Source organism: Oncorhynchus keta, chromosome 28 (genome assembly GCF_023373465.1).
Source record: "Oncorhynchus keta strain PuntledgeMale-10-30-2019 chromosome 28, Oket_V2, whole genome shotgun sequence".
Classification (NCBI taxonomy): domain Eukaryota; kingdom Metazoa; phylum Chordata; class Actinopteri; order Salmoniformes; family Salmonidae; genus Oncorhynchus; species Oncorhynchus keta.
The window spans coordinates 16,249,243-16,264,144 of record NC_068448.1 but is presented as its reverse complement, the minus strand read 5'-3'; the positions used below and the strand labels follow the sequence as shown (position 1 = coordinate 16,264,144).

The window sequence follows — 14,902 nt, the reverse complement described above, 5'->3', positions numbered from 1 at the left end:
CGGTTCACAATATCAACATTCAATATATACAAAAAATGTACAGTACTAGTCAAAAGTTTGGACACACTCATTCCAAGGTTTTTCTTTATTTTTACTATTTTCTACATTGTAAAATAATAGTGAAGACATCAACTATGAAATAACATATATGGAATCCTGTCGTAACCAAAAAATGTGTTATAAAAAATTATATTATATTTGAGCTACTTCAAAGTAGCCACCCTTTCCCTTGATAACAGCATTTCACACTCTTGGCATTCAGAGAACCTTCCAGAAGGACAACCATCTCTGCAGCACTCCACCAATCAGGCCTTTATGGTAGAATGGCCAGACGGATGACACTCTTCTGTAAAAGGCACTTAAAGGACTCTGACCATGAGAAACAAGTCTCTGGTCTGATGAAGCCAAAACTGAACTATTTGGCCTGAATGCCAAGAATCAAGTCTGGAGGAAACCCGGCATCATCCCTACGGTGAAGCATGGTGGTGGCAGCATCATGCTGTGGGGATGTTTTTCAGCAGCAGGGACTGGGAGACTAGTCAGGATAGAGGGAAAGATGAACGGAGCAAAGTACAGAGAGATCCTTGATGAAAACCTGCTCCAGAGCGCTCAGGACCTCAGACTGGGGTGAAGGTTCAACTTCTAACAGGACAATAACCCTAAGCACACAGCCAAGACAACGCAGGAGAGGCTTCGGGACAAGTCTCTGAATGTCCTTGAGAGACCTGAAAATAGCTGTGCAGTGACGCTCCCCATCCAACCTGACAGCGCTTGAGAGGATCTGCAGAGATTGGGAAAAACTATCCAAATACAGGTGTGCCAAGCTTGTAGCGTCATACCCAAGAAGACTCGAGGCTGTAATCGCTGACAAAGGTGCCTCAACAAAGTACTGAGTAAAGGGTCTGAATACTTACATAAATGTGATATTTGTAAAAAAATATATATATATATTATAATTAAAAATCTAAAAACCCGTTTTTGCTTTGTCATTATGGTGTATTTTGTGTAAATTGATGAGGGGAAAAAACGATTTAATTCTAATAAAGCTATAACGTAACAAAATGTGGAAAAAGTAATGGGCTCTGAATACTTTAAGAATGCACTGTAGTTTAGCATAATTAGGAGCCACAGTGCTCCCTATCGCTGTTACTTTGGTCTGTAAGAAAAAGTATCTTCTGAAGAGAAAATAGTTGGAGGTTAGTACCAGTTCAGCCATGTCCACAATACAGTTGGTGCTGGGTAGAGCATTAGGGGGAAGTTCACTGAGGCAGAACTTGAGGGCCTCTAGGCCACCCTGGTATGGGATGTTAGTATATAGACTGGTAACATCAAAAGTACACAGAATATAATTTTCTGGTATGTGGTCCACAGCTTTCAGAAGATGTATAAAATAAATAGTCTCTGGTGTAGGTGGGGAGAGAGGACACCCAGGGTTTCATGAAATGGTCTACAAAGGTAGAAATGTTTTCTGTCAGAGATCTGTTACTACTCACAATGGGCCAGCCTGGTATAGGTGGCGTCATGCTCTTGTCAATTTTGGGGAGAGTGTATATGACAGGTGTGGTTTGGCAGTCAACTTGCATGTACTCATTCTGTCTTTGCAATTTCCCCTTCATTCAATAACTTTGACAGTTTATCATGGATCAGAGACTTTAATTGATTATTAGGATCCCTGGGGAGTCTTGTAAAATTCATAATCACGGAGTTCTTAGAATTTAATTTTCATAGTCTCTGCATCACTATTTCACCTCCCTTGTCGGCAGCTTTTATAGTAATAGTGGAGTCATTTTTTAGATGGAACAGCTGGATAGGGGAAATGGCTTGAGTCGCACATGGAATATAATTTTGCGGATAAAGTTTGGAATGACACAATTTCATGTGTACAACATCTAAAAATCTGCATCACTATACTGAGAGCATTTCTGTTTCTAAAAGGACATATATGGGTGATTTTGCAGCATTTGTTCATGTTTTTTTCCAGAGCCCCATACTGCACAACGAGGATGAGGAACTTCATCGCTGGTTGGGCTAAATTTCTCAAAACATTATTACATCAAAAATAGATTTGGTTTAAAAAATGCAAATTTCTCCTTGAAATTACTTTTATACATTAACAATGTACTTTATGTATGGACTTTCATTGAGTATTATCCTGAATCAAATGTATTTTGTAACCTTTGCAGACACAGAAGCCTATGGAGCTCACATGCTGTCCCCCCGCTCCAAGACCTGGACCTTCCCCAACCTGAAGACCCCTGCAGGGCCCACTGAGATGTACCTGGCTGTGGAAGAAGAGGTGGAGACGGCCCCCTATGGATCCCCTTTCAGAGGGGTTGGTTGAAAGCATGATCATTTCAGACTAAACATTTTTGCATATGTAATTAATTTATAATAGGATTATTAAAAATGTATTGTGGATTTGTGACATTTTACTGTTGAGTCTCTCTTCTCCCTCTTCCCTCTCTACCTTATAGAAGGCCTGTGGTACCTCTGGATCTCGTAACATAGACCCCAGCAGTCTGCCGGTGCCGGCCCAGACAGGGGTGAGCAGACGGGGGAAGATCCGCAGTGCGCCCAGTGCCCCAGAGATGGGCCTTGGCCGGGAGGCAAGCCTGGAGCTGGTGAGGGAGAGGCCTGAGGAGGCCCTCTCTCCCAGCCGCCCGCAGGTCCTAGAGACCCCAGAGTCACTCAGTGACTCTCTCTACGACAGCCTCTCTTCCTGTGGCAGCCAGGGATGACTTGCAGATCTTACTATGGTGCCAACTGACCCACCTTAGTGGAATATGGACTGTGCTGAGATATACCCATTTCACACTCGTACCAACCTGAACCAAATTGGGCAGGCTCCAATTCCAAAATGTTATTTTCAGAATGGTTCTAGCTACTATGGCGGATGCGTAACCAGGCCAGCCGGACACAGCTTGGTCCAACCCAGCTTAGTTTGTCTCAGTAGTGTGAAAAGGGTACAAGTGATGCTGACCATCCTTAGAGGAATATGGACTGTGATAAGATGGTGTCCCCTTAAGACTTTCATGTTTGCTTTCTCACCAGCTACTGTATGTTTCAAGGTTAACTGGAAAGACAAACCTCTCCTCAGGATAACTACAACCCAAAGGATAGACTATTCACAATAACACTGTTTTATGACAGCAGAGAATTGGACAAACACACTGCTAACCAAAATAGCTATTTATATAATTGTAGGATTATGGAAATAGTGTGCTGAGCGATTAGGACTTTGAGGTCTTTTTGGTTCAATTACTAAAAAACAATACCAGATTGATTTCAATTATTTATTTTGCTAATTAAACGCTGTATCACAGAATAAAACAAAGTCCAATGATGGTAGTTACATTTGAAAGTGACTGCCCATTACTGCACCATGTATTCACATTTATTTAATCAAATATTCCAGTTGTGTATATTACCTTATTATTCCATTCCAAGTCATCTCATCTCTATTGAGCTGCTGCCTATGCTCTGACAAAATCCCTATTTTAGAAGTTCAAAATAAATAAGGCATATTTTTATGACCGCTGAATACCAACTATCAATCACTTAGATAATGTATGTAGACACCTCAGGAAGCAAGTGCTCTCTATCCCTATCGCGCATTCTTCTGTCTGCCTCACACTAACCTAAGGTAGCATGCCTAAAAGAAGCAGACCGGCCAAGTTAGCTGCGCAATGTATTATGGTCATTGTAGTTAATTACCACGGTTTCAGCGCGAAATGATGTACTTTCCAACAGTTCAATATTCTACAACTCCCTACTACATTGCACAGTTCGGGCTTGAACGGATTTATCTCGAGAGAAACTGCTCAATGTGGTCATTGAGGTCAGAAAACAACTAAATGGAATTCAAATAATTGAACGGATGTCAGTCCATTTGAAAACAAAAATAACTAACATTTTAGTTAATCGCTTAGTAATAGGTAATACACATGATGACAATATCGAACATTCCCACACAAAAAATAATTTGTTGAAATTGAATGTCTTGTTAATTAAGTCTTACGCCAACCTTCACCTACAGAGCGCTGGAACACTGACCAATAAATCCTTCTCTTTATCAGCACACCCAATGTACTGAATCCTTCATCTTGAGCTTCATTTTTCACTATTCAATACATTTCATTTTATGTCAAATTATTTGTTGATGGGGTTAAGATTTTCTCTAACTGCCAAGAAAGCGTTTAGTTTAGCCGACCATTCTTTGAAGGTAATATGCCAGCAATAATATTGTCCAATTAATTATGTATTTATTTTTATGTTAAATCAACTGCATATTTGTAATTGTCCATTTTATTTGTCAACTTGTAAATGCAGTCACCTGGCTAAAATAGATTGTTTAACTTTGGATGTCATAATCTTGAACAGCTAAGATGTCAACATTCTTTTAAAAAGGTTTTTGATTATTTCTTGTTCATGTGTTCTCACTGAAGCACAAATAAAATTATACCATATACCTTGCTCTTGAAATGTATATCTGCAATGAAAACTGCATTTAGTTAACCTAATTTGATAAATGTATTCAAAGTTATCACTGGTAAAGTATTTTTTTCACAGTAGGCCTTTTCAGATAACAAAAATATTACGAGAACGCATCGGCAGTTGATCCCCATTTATTCTACAGCCTTGACCAGTCCTTTTTGTGGCGCACAAACTGACCATAAAATGCAAATGTACATCTTCATGAAAGGTCAGCCGAATTACCAATACGTTCTTCTTCAACGTAACGCAGTGAAGTAGTAAATAAGAGCAAAATGAGAAGTTGTGACTCGGGACCGGCACCCCCCTGTATATAGCCTCGTTATTGTTATTTTCTTGTTACGTTTTATTTAGTAAATATTTTCTTAACTATTTATTGAACTGCATTGTTGGTTAATAAGGGCTTGTAAGTAAGCATTTCACGGTAAGGTCTACTACACCTGTTGTATTCGGCGCATGTGACAAAATGTGATTTGATAAAGACGTAACGGGTCAGGATGTCTGTCACATCCCTTCCATAAACTAAACTATACTAAACAGATTAGAGGAATAGCATTAACAAATCCAAATATTAGAACATAAAACTATGATTAATCTCCAAAAGCTCAAACGGCCTTCTGAAAAAAATGTTTTATTTGTATTTTTTTTATGGCACAAAGAGTCCAGTTCTGTTATGTAGACCTTCATAGAACAACCACTCCCCCTACAGGACAAGCATTCTCACTGCAGCAGTAGCCTAAAATACAACCGTATAACCTCTTGCAAGCTCAAATCAATGGACAAAAAGTACCAAGAACGACAAATAGTGAAAGCACCAACAGCACTGCAGACAGAGGCTTTGTTGCTGGTTCTGTTCCTTGTCACAGATCGTTTTTCATTTGAAACTTCAACTGGATTTATTTAATCTACTTCTTTTCCTTCTTCTTGTCCTGAAAATATAAAATATTACCATTTGCATATTGTGAAATTTGCTAGTATGAGAAAAAGTAAACATTACATGAGATTAATAATCTGTCTTTGGGGGAAAATAAAACAAATTACCTTCTCATTCATGGCAAGGAGAATCATGAGTTTTCTGAAAATGGTCACAAAGTCGAGGAACAGGTCCACGCAATGCCTTTCAAAAGAAAAACAATGACTTAATTTCATTGACATTATATTATCTTTCATTCTAATACATCAGCAAGTAAAAAGTTTTACAACTGCTTATTTGGTGAAATGTTAAAGCTTTACCAGATGTAGTCCTTGTCTCCGTTCTCTGCTTTCTCAATGATGAGCTGAGTGTCGAACAGAACAAAGCCACACATAATGACCAGACCCAGGTACATGTGAGCCTGTTAGTGAAGAGAAGAGCCATGTTACATCTGAGTCACCTTGCTGAGACCTCCTCACACAATTATATTACACACTTCCAAATTTACGAGTGGAATCACTTCACATCCAAGTCGTAAGAGATGGCTCTAAATATTTAGGCTACCTTGAAGAGTATCGCTGATCCAAAGAACATGTTCACCACAGACACCAGGAACAAGACAGACAAGCCAGACATCAGAGTACCTGAGAAGACAACAAACATGTCAAAGAGGAAAAATCACACATTGTTTCAAGATTTTGGGGGCGTTATATCTTGACTTAATTAACACAAATTCTGCGAAATTTGTGAATGACTTGTGCTTCTCAAGGAGCAAAAGGGTTTATTCAAGTAAGTTAAGATATTATGACCAGAACAGATAAATAACTATGCTACTGAATAGCGTATTACATCTTTGTACCTCCGAGGAAGAGGAAGCTCCTGCGCTTGGCATACAGGGCACTGAGAGTGAAGCAGACAAAGATGATTGAGGTTCCAAGGAAGGCTGTCACAATGATGCTAGAGAGAGACCAGATAGATAGACACACAATTTAAGGACAGTCTTCTTGACTCAATTGAATAACAAATATTCCTAAGAAATGATTTCCAACAATATTTAATAGCACATAGGCTTAGATGTTCTACCTTGGGTTAATGATGATGACAAAGTCCATTGCTGGTCCAAGACCAACACCTGGTGAGAAAGAAAAAGTCAATTTGACTGCAGGGGAGACAAAGTTTATGAATTGCCTGGCTGTGCCATGGGACAGTGGATGCACATTGATACATTTAAAATGGAACTGTTAACAGACATTACCCAGGGATTGTGGTGAATAACTAACTCCTTGTTATCAACCAATCAGCATCCAGGATTGAACCTGTTTTATAATGAGTTTTTTTCCCTCCAATGAATGACAAATTAACAGTCAATAACAGCCAAAATTGGCTGTCTAAAGCTCTGAGTTTACCTGTGAAGAAAGCAAACCCTGCAAGGATAGCCAGTCTCTTCTTCTCGGTCTCTGGGTTGTGTGGTGTCATGGACAACCAAACCACCATGCCCAGGGAACCCAGAAGAGTCAGCAACCCACCCTAGAGGAATAGGATAAAGCCCAAAGTATTTTTAGTAGTTATAGCTTCAACATTGCCTAAAATCTATCTGAACGTTACTGTATTTACTAGGGGTGAAACGGTTCACAAAACTCATGGTTTGGTACGATACAGTACAGTGGTGTCATGGTTCGATACAGTACAGTGGTGTCATGGTTCGATACGGTTTTGATACATCGCCAAAATAAATGCCTGAGAAATATGTCATTTCTATTTAGATTTGACATGTATTATAATAGTAAACAGGGCAGCTTGAATTCCCAGGAGCAGATGGAAACAAAGGGACAACAAAAACCAGCAGTGCCTGTCTTAAAACAGGAAGTAATATAGTCATTTAAAACAGAACTTCAACAAGAGCGCATAGTCCAGCAGCATATATCAACATTAAGTCACATAGCAATGCCTTCAACAAAATAGGACCACTTGAGACATTACTTGAGAAAAAACAAAACACAGAACATTTGTATCAAATTTTCAAGTTTTTCTTTAAGATTAGTCTATCCACATTATCTGCAGTGAGCACAGATAGGCTTACTGTGAAAATGTCAGCCGCTGTGGAGAATACCCTCTCGCTAGGGACAGAGGTCCCAGGCACAGCCAGGTAGCATCTTGCTAACATGGCAACATTAGGGTATATTAACTCTTTGGTCTTCCACCATGTAAGTGGATCAGCATCCAGGGGAATACAGTCCACTTTCCTGTATGAGGTCACCTCCTCCTCTAAGACCTTGACCTTTGACTTGGTTCCCTGCTCCTGGGTCGTGAACAACTCCCCAAAAAGCTCAGCCATGGCAGACCTCTTTTCTGGAGGAGAACCCCTGTCGGCTCCTGTGGTATCTGTGGCTTAGCCCTGAAGAATTAAATTAGATGATAATTACTATCTCTGAAGTGGCTTTAAAAATATGATTTGTTGTTAGAAATATATATATATCAAACACTGTGTCGCGGTAGGGGATTTTGCTATAGGACCATTAAGGTACCCCCGTCGAGATTGATACTACAAGTCTTCTCACTCAAGTTCTAATGTCACCCGGCTAACAGGTGACTCACAGATCCGCCGGACTGACCTGGTTATGTATCCTGCCCTTTATTCAGAGATCAGCCTTGTGTGATGCCGTTAGGCTGGTTTCTGGATTATCTTAGATAATTTCAATCAGACTTAGAGTACCTCTTGCTTTACTTTCCCTTTGTATGCTCTTATATCTAGACTCACGCAAGCTATACCTTGGTTACGAGTTACAGTCTATGTCCGTCAACTAATACTACTTGAGTATTAATATAGAGGATACCTGTTACAATAAAAATGATTATTCTGTCCAAACCATCATATTGTCTTTAGTGTAGAAACTAAACTTGTTTCCCTAGATTGGGGGTGTCAGAGCTGTTCTCTCCCCTAGGGTTTTGGGTCTAGTTTCTACTTTTTATTCAATGTTTGCAGTTCACACAGTTGTGCACGTTGTTACAGTTTCTTTCTGGTCCTTAATCTATAACATCAAACATCATCAAAACACTTACTACTATTAATGCCTTATATATGTATTACAACAAGCGGTTAATTCCCTTAGCGTAGGTTGACCCGGTTGGTCTCCAAAGAGTATGTTCTTCCACTCACAATTGCTCTAGAGGCTTATCCAATCACTCAGTATCTGTTTCTCCTACTAGAAGTTTGTACTATGATTTATTGACGGTTCGAGATCAAGACCCTTTGTAACACCACTGTTGCTATTTATCCACTCCGTTTAGGTGGATGTATTCAGCACAAGGAGTGTACTGGGTAGCAGTCTCAGTATGTCTCGTTCAGAAATCAGAAGTCAAGAGATACAATTGTTCTAGAGTATGAAAGTCAGATATTTACCTTTTAGGTTGATGATAGTTGAAGTATCACAAGCTATCTATCGGTGATAAGTCAAGTAGCACTATCATGCCTTTCCATTGAAAGCATGATTCTTATATACTCTTTCTCCAGGACCAAGTCAGCCCATGCTCTGAATTGTATTTTTAAAGCGGCACTTCAGTGCGAGTTGCTAGTTGCTGTGCTTCGGATGGTTGTGTCGTGAGGTGGCAGTGCTATTATTAGTTGCAGTGCTTCTGGTGGCTGTGTCTATGCATCATCTAAACCCAAATCTTCCATCAAGTTCACCCAGGGCGAGGTGTCCTCAAAGCTCTTTTTTGTGCTCTTGTGTCAACTATGACAATTACAATTATTACTTTATAATTAATTGTTAAATCACTAATTAATCAAATAATAAATGTCACATTAACAAAATAAATACAATACCTGTTGTATATTGGTCACCATCTCTGCTGTGAGTTCATTGTAGACTCTCAGACGAGCAGCAGCATCAAGGTGCAGCAGGGACTTGAACCGGGGGTCCAAAGCGGTGCTCTTGTGTAAGAAGTCTTGGACACCAGGGTCAGCATATCTAGGCACCAGGCTAACTCTGATAGCAGTCTTGACATCCCTTACTGCGGGTTCATCTTCATCAGATGCCACCATTGATTTCAGGATCATTGTTTTCATAGACCGGAAACTGATGGAATGCTCTCAGTGCATATAAGTGTTGTGACTGTTTTGAGAGGCACACTTTGATAACGTCCTCTGCTAGTCTTAGGTCATTTTCAAACAAAGTCACAATATCTTTGACATTCTTCCTCACAGCTTGATCAGTCAGTGTAGAATACACTGTGACTTTCTGCTCAAGGTATCCCTCAACCATGTCATGGCTTGAATTCCATCAAGTAGTGGCATCTTGGATTAGTTTGTAGTTTGGCAGCTCCAACTGCTCCTGTTTTGTCTTGAAAACAGGAGGTGACACTGCTTTTTGAGATGCTAGATTAATAACGTGAGCAAAGCATCCTATTTGTGGCCTCAATCCAGCTAGTGCAACTGTATTTACAATATTTCTAGCCTTGTCAGTGGTCACAGGAATCACTACATTATCCCTCTCCAACTGCCACACTGCAACTACTTCCCTTAGCTCTTCCCCCAAGTTTTCACTGGTGTGACTACTCTCAAGAGGACGTGTTTGAAGGACATGGCTGTTTATCTCTCACTCTGCCATAATGAAATTAGCCGTTACAGTAAGGTAGCTCCAGACGTCCAATTGTCTGTTGTTAGAGCAACAGACAGCGTTTCTGACAACTCTCTCTCAAGTTGTTTTATTTGTTTGTATAAGGCAGGTATTCATGTCTGGGCAAAATGTGTACGGGGAAGGAAGAGTGAAGCGCGGCTCGACCAATTTAAACATGTTTCTGAACCCTGCGTTCTCTACCACAGAGAAGGGTCTCATATCTGCCGCTATGAATTTTGCTTGATTTCTTTAGCCCTACCGGACGCATATTGTTGCCAGAGGCTGTGTGGGAAGAAGTGGTTGCCGTTTAATTTTTTCACCTAGTCCCACCGATTGGCATTTCGGGGTGATGTCGGCCCAAATGAGTAGTCATGTTACTCGTATTGCCACTCTAATATGCTATCAGTAATGAACAGAGCCTACATGTTGTAGAAGTTTTATCCACCACTCTAATATGCTATCAGTAGTGAACAGAGCCTACATGTTGTAGAGGTTTTATCCACCACTCTAATATGCTATCAGTAATGAACAGAGCCTACATGTTGTAGAGGTTTTATCCACCACTCTAATATGCTATCAGTAATGAACAGAGCCTACATGTTGTAGAGGTTTTATCCACCACTCTAATATGCTATCAGTAATGAACAGAGCCTACATGTTGTAGAGGTTTTATCCACCACTCTAATATGCTATCAGTAATGAACAGAGCCTACATGTTGTAGAGGTTTTATCCACCACTCTAATATGCTATCAGTAATGAACAGAGCCTACATGTTGTAGAGGTTTTATCCACCACTCTAATGTGCTATCAGTAATGAACAGAGCCTACATGTTGTAGAGGTTTTATCCACCACTCTAATATGCTATCAGTAATGAACAGAGCCTACATGTTGTAGAGGTTTTATCCACCACTCTAATGTGCTATCAGTAATGAACAGAGCCTACATGTTGTAGAGGTTTTATCCACCACTCTAATATGCTATCAGTAATGAACAGAGCCTACATGTTGTAGAGGTTTTATCCACCACTCTAATATGCTATCAGTAATGAACAGAGCCTACATGTTGTAGAGGTTTTATCCACCACTCTAATATGCTATCAGTAATGAACAGAGCCTACATGTTGTAGAGGTTTTATCCACCACTCTAATATGCTATCAGTAATGAACAGAGCCTACATGTTGTAGAGGTTTTATCCACCACTCTAATATGCTATCAGTAATGAACACAGCCTACATGTTGTAGAGGTTTTATCCACCACTCTAATATGCTATCAGTAATGAACAGAGCCTACATGTTGTAGAGGTTTTATCCACCACTCTAATATGCTATCAGTAATGAACAGAGCCTACATGTTGTAGAGGTTTTATCCACCACTCTAATATGCTATCAGTAATGAACAGAGCCTACATGTTGTAGAGGTTTTATCCACCACTCTAATATGCTATCAGTAATGAACAGAGCCTACATGTTGTAGAGGTTTTATCCACCACTCTAATATGCTATCAGTAATGAACAGAGCCTACATGTTGTAGAGGTTTTATCCACCACTCTAATATGCTATCAGTAATGAACAGAGCCTACATGTTGTAGAGGTTTTATCCACCACTCTAATGTGCTATCAGTAATGAACAGAGCCTACATGTTGTAGAGGTTTTATCCACCACTCTAATGTGCTATCAGTAATGAACAGAGCCTACATGTTGTAGAGGTTTTATCCACCACTCTAATATGCTATCAGTAATGAACAGAGCCTACATGTTGTAGAGGTTTTATCCACCACTCTAATATGCTATCAGTAATGAACAGAGCCTACATGTTGTAGAGGTTTTATCCACCACTCTAATATGCTATCAGTAATGAACAGAGCCTACATGTTGTAGAGGTTTTATCCACCACTCTAATATGCTATCAGTAATGAACAGAGCCTACATGTTGTAGAGGTTTTATCCACCACTCTAATGTGCTATCAGTAATGAACAGAGCCTACATTTGGATAAGTTTTATCCACCACTCTAATATGCTATCAGTAATGAACAGAGCCTACATGTTGTAGAGGTTTTATCCACCACTCTAATATGCTATCAGTAATGAACAGAGCCTACATGTTGTAGAAGTTTTATCCACCACTCTAATATGCTATCAGTAATGAACAGAGCCTACATGTTGTAGAGGTTTTATCCACCACTCTAATGTGCTATCAGTAATGAACAGAGCCTACATGTTGTAGAGGTTTTATCCACCACTCTAATGTGCTATCAGTAATGAACAGAGCCTACGTGTTGTAGAAGTTATATCCACCACTCTAATATACTATCGGTAATGAACAGAGTCTACATGTTGTAGAGGTTTTATCCACCACTCTAATATGCTATCAGTAATGAACAGAGCCTACATGTTGTAGAAGTTTTATCCACCACTCTAATATGCTATCAGTAATGAACAGAGCCTACATGTTGTAGAGGTTTTATCCACCACTCTAATATGCTATCAGTAATGAACAGAGCCTACATGTTGTAGAAGTTTTATCCACCACTCTAATATGCTATCAGTAATGAACAGAGCCTACATTTTGTAGAAGTTTTATCCACCACTCTAATATGCTATCAGTAATGAACAGAGCCTACATGTTGTAGAAGTTTTATCCACCACTCTAATTAATATGCTATCAGTAATGAACAGAGCCTACATGTTGCAGAGGTTTTATCCACCACTCTAATATGCTATCAGTAATGAACAGAGCCTACATGTTGCAGAAGTTTTATCCACCACTCTAATATGCTATCAGTAATGAACAGAGCCTACATGTTGCAGAGGTTTTATCCACCACTCTAATATGCTATCAGTAATGAACAGAGCCTACATTTGGAGAAGTTTTATCCACCACTCTAATATGCTATCAGTAATGAACAGAGCCTACATGTTGCAGAGGTTTTATCCACCACTCTAATATGCTATCAGTAATGAACAGAGCCTACATGTTGCAGAGGTTTTATCCACCACTCTAATATGCTATCAGTAATGAACAGAGCCTACATTTGGAGAAGTTTTATCCACCACTCTAATATGCTATCAGTAATGAACAGAGCCTACATGTTGCAGAGGTTTTATCCACCACTCTAATATGCTATCAGTAATGAACAGAGCCTACATTTGGAGAAGTTTTATCCACCACTCGTCGGCAATCCCCGTTATTGTTTACAGGGAACCTGAAATGTTCCCAGACGGCAGACATGCATGATACTGGGGCGTCTTCTAGTTCTGGCTCGCCAAAGCTTGCCATGTTGCTCCTTTGCATTTAGCTAGCTGCTAATTCCTTCATACGCGAAATGCTGCTACGACGGTCTCTGCAGACAACTATAACAACTTTATTACTATGTGGATATTTTTCCCACGTTAATTTATACGCAATTGGTTTATGCAATAATATATTTTTTACAATTATATATATTTTCCTAGCTATAATATATGATTCATGTATTATTCGGTTCGTAGTGCGTACCGAACCGTGCACCCTGTACAGAACGGTTCAATACGAATAGACATACCGTTTCACCCCAAGTATTTATCAATGTGTCTATTATCGGGTAGTGTGCTTACTGTTTACCTGAAAGAGCCGTGTGACAACATGGACGTAGGATCCTGCTGCAGCCACGAACATGCAAACTGCCAAACTGGAGTAGACATTCTTCAGGTGTAACTGGGTAGATTGGGAACTGTGAAAAGCATTGTGTTAACCATGTTACGTTAGTCATTTAGCTAGCTACCATAAGTATGGACAGATAGAACAAGGTGTCAAATGTTTCACTGGATGTATAAATCTGAAGCATCCAGTTGGAATTTCCATTTCCCACCAAATATGGTGAGAAGATGAAGCCGTCAGTGTCTGGTAGTTTGAGAGTATGGAGCGAGATGGAACTGGGCAGGCATTCAGCTGATTTTCTCATCAAAGTAAAGCCAGATCTCCCTATAGTTATTTTTCCAAAACTAAAAAGTGCACCAAGTTTTGTCAACGTGACCTTTTGTCAAAGATTCAAATGTGCGTTCTTTAGGAGTGTATGGGCGAATTGAGTTATTACACACGCACTTCACGGAATTATTTTTTGCTAAAGGAAATAAGCAAATACATGCTAGAACGCGCCAATACGACCTCGCTAGCTGGTGCTTGGCTCTGCCCAGCTCCCTACTTGTTCTATCCACTATGTTTCATTTATTCCCATTGAAAACGATATATATTAATGTATTGGTATGTCTCTGCATTATACAGAGCATTATTATCTGCATTAGAAATGTGTCAGAAGAGTTCTGCTTACATTTGGGAGAACTTGAGGAGAACATCCAATTTGATGCTGCGGTCAAACACGTTCATATTGAGACAGGTTTCTGAGATCTTGGCAGATCTAAAAACAAGAAAATTACAAAGATTAATTTTAACGTAACCAACGATTATTGACTTTTCGTTACGTTAACTAGCTACACTAGCTATCTAACATTACTTAGCCAGAATTGTAACTCTGAGAGTTACGTTAGCTAAAACAGCATAAAACGTTAACTAAAAAAATAGTAATAATAACGTACATGGCACAGTAGTAATCCAGCTAGCTTTATTCCTTGTCTTTTATTTCCTTCGACAACTTTCTATCTATCCTTGTTTACTAACTGTACGTGTCATTCGATTGAGCGTCGCAACGTAGTGACATCATCACATTGCAAAAAAACTCATTGATATTTATTCTATTGTCGGTGCCATCCGGAATCATTGGGACGTCCATACCCGCATCGAAGTTGACGTTTAAAATGGTTAAAGTTAGGGTTTAGGGTATGGACGCCCTAAGGATGCCAGATAGCCCAAATTATGAAAATATCGTAATTTCCTAATACAT

The 14,902-nt window shown here is 39.6% G+C and overlaps 2 protein-coding genes and 1 long non-coding RNA gene across 57 annotated transcripts in view; 2 read left to right on the top strand and 1 right to left on the bottom strand.

Moving 5' to 3' along the window:
- LOC118360705 (nck-associated protein 5-like) overlaps window positions 1-2,164 on the top strand; it is a 31,455-nt gene extending 29,291 nt beyond the window's left edge. For all 50 annotated transcript variants that reach the window (XM_052485034.1, XM_052485020.1, XM_052485001.1 and 47 more), the window contains one exon: window positions 263-2,164. The gene's annotated coding sequence lies outside the window, so the exon portion shown is untranslated. The remainder of the gene's footprint in view (window positions 1-262) is intronic.
- Window positions 2,165-5,102: 2,938 nt separating this feature from the next.
- On the bottom strand, window positions 5,103-14,724 carry LOC118360725 (probable Bax inhibitor 1). Its single transcript, XM_035740071.1, has 10 exons — window positions 14,598-14,724; window positions 14,333-14,419; window positions 13,627-13,735; window positions 6,811-6,931; window positions 6,488-6,536; window positions 6,264-6,361; window positions 5,969-6,048; window positions 5,725-5,825; window positions 5,533-5,608; window positions 5,103-5,420 (listed from the first exon to the last, which is right to left on the bottom strand). The coding sequence occupies exons 2-10, from the start codon at window positions 14,386-14,388 to the stop codon at window positions 5,397-5,399; spliced, it is 714 nt and encodes a 237-aa protein (XP_035595964.1). The 5' UTR covers window positions 14,389-14,419; window positions 14,598-14,724; the 3' UTR covers window positions 5,103-5,396.
- On the top strand, window positions 9,738-13,610 carry LOC127913226 (uncharacterized). 6 transcript variants are annotated; one of them, XR_008085336.1, is made up of 6 exons: window positions 9,738-10,802; window positions 10,861-10,918; window positions 10,977-11,208; window positions 11,731-11,962; window positions 12,368-12,483; window positions 12,720-13,610. It is a non-coding gene; the product is annotated as an uncharacterized LOC127913226 (long non-coding RNA). The 6 variants fall into 6 exon arrangements; XR_008085332.1 differs by lacking the exon at window positions 10,861-10,918; XR_008085334.1 differs by lacking the exons at window positions 10,861-10,918; window positions 12,368-12,483 and adding an exon at window positions 12,078-12,193.
- Window positions 14,725-14,902: the final 178 nt, after the last annotated feature.

Bases quoted from the DNA above. Each gene is read 5' to 3' on its own strand.
- LOC118360725 (XM_035740071.1), bottom strand. From the start codon at position 14,388: ATGAACGTGTTTGACCGCAGCATCAAATTGGATGTTCTCCTCAAGTTC. The intron at 6,049-6,263 runs GTACAAAGATGT...TTGTCTTCTCAG, and splicing joins GAGCTTCCTCTTCCTCGGAG to GTACTCTGATGTCTGGCTTG. The intron at 5,421-5,532 runs GTAATTTGTTTT...TTATATTTTCAG, and splicing joins TCCTTGCCATGAATGAGAAG to GACAAGAAGAAGGAAAAGAA.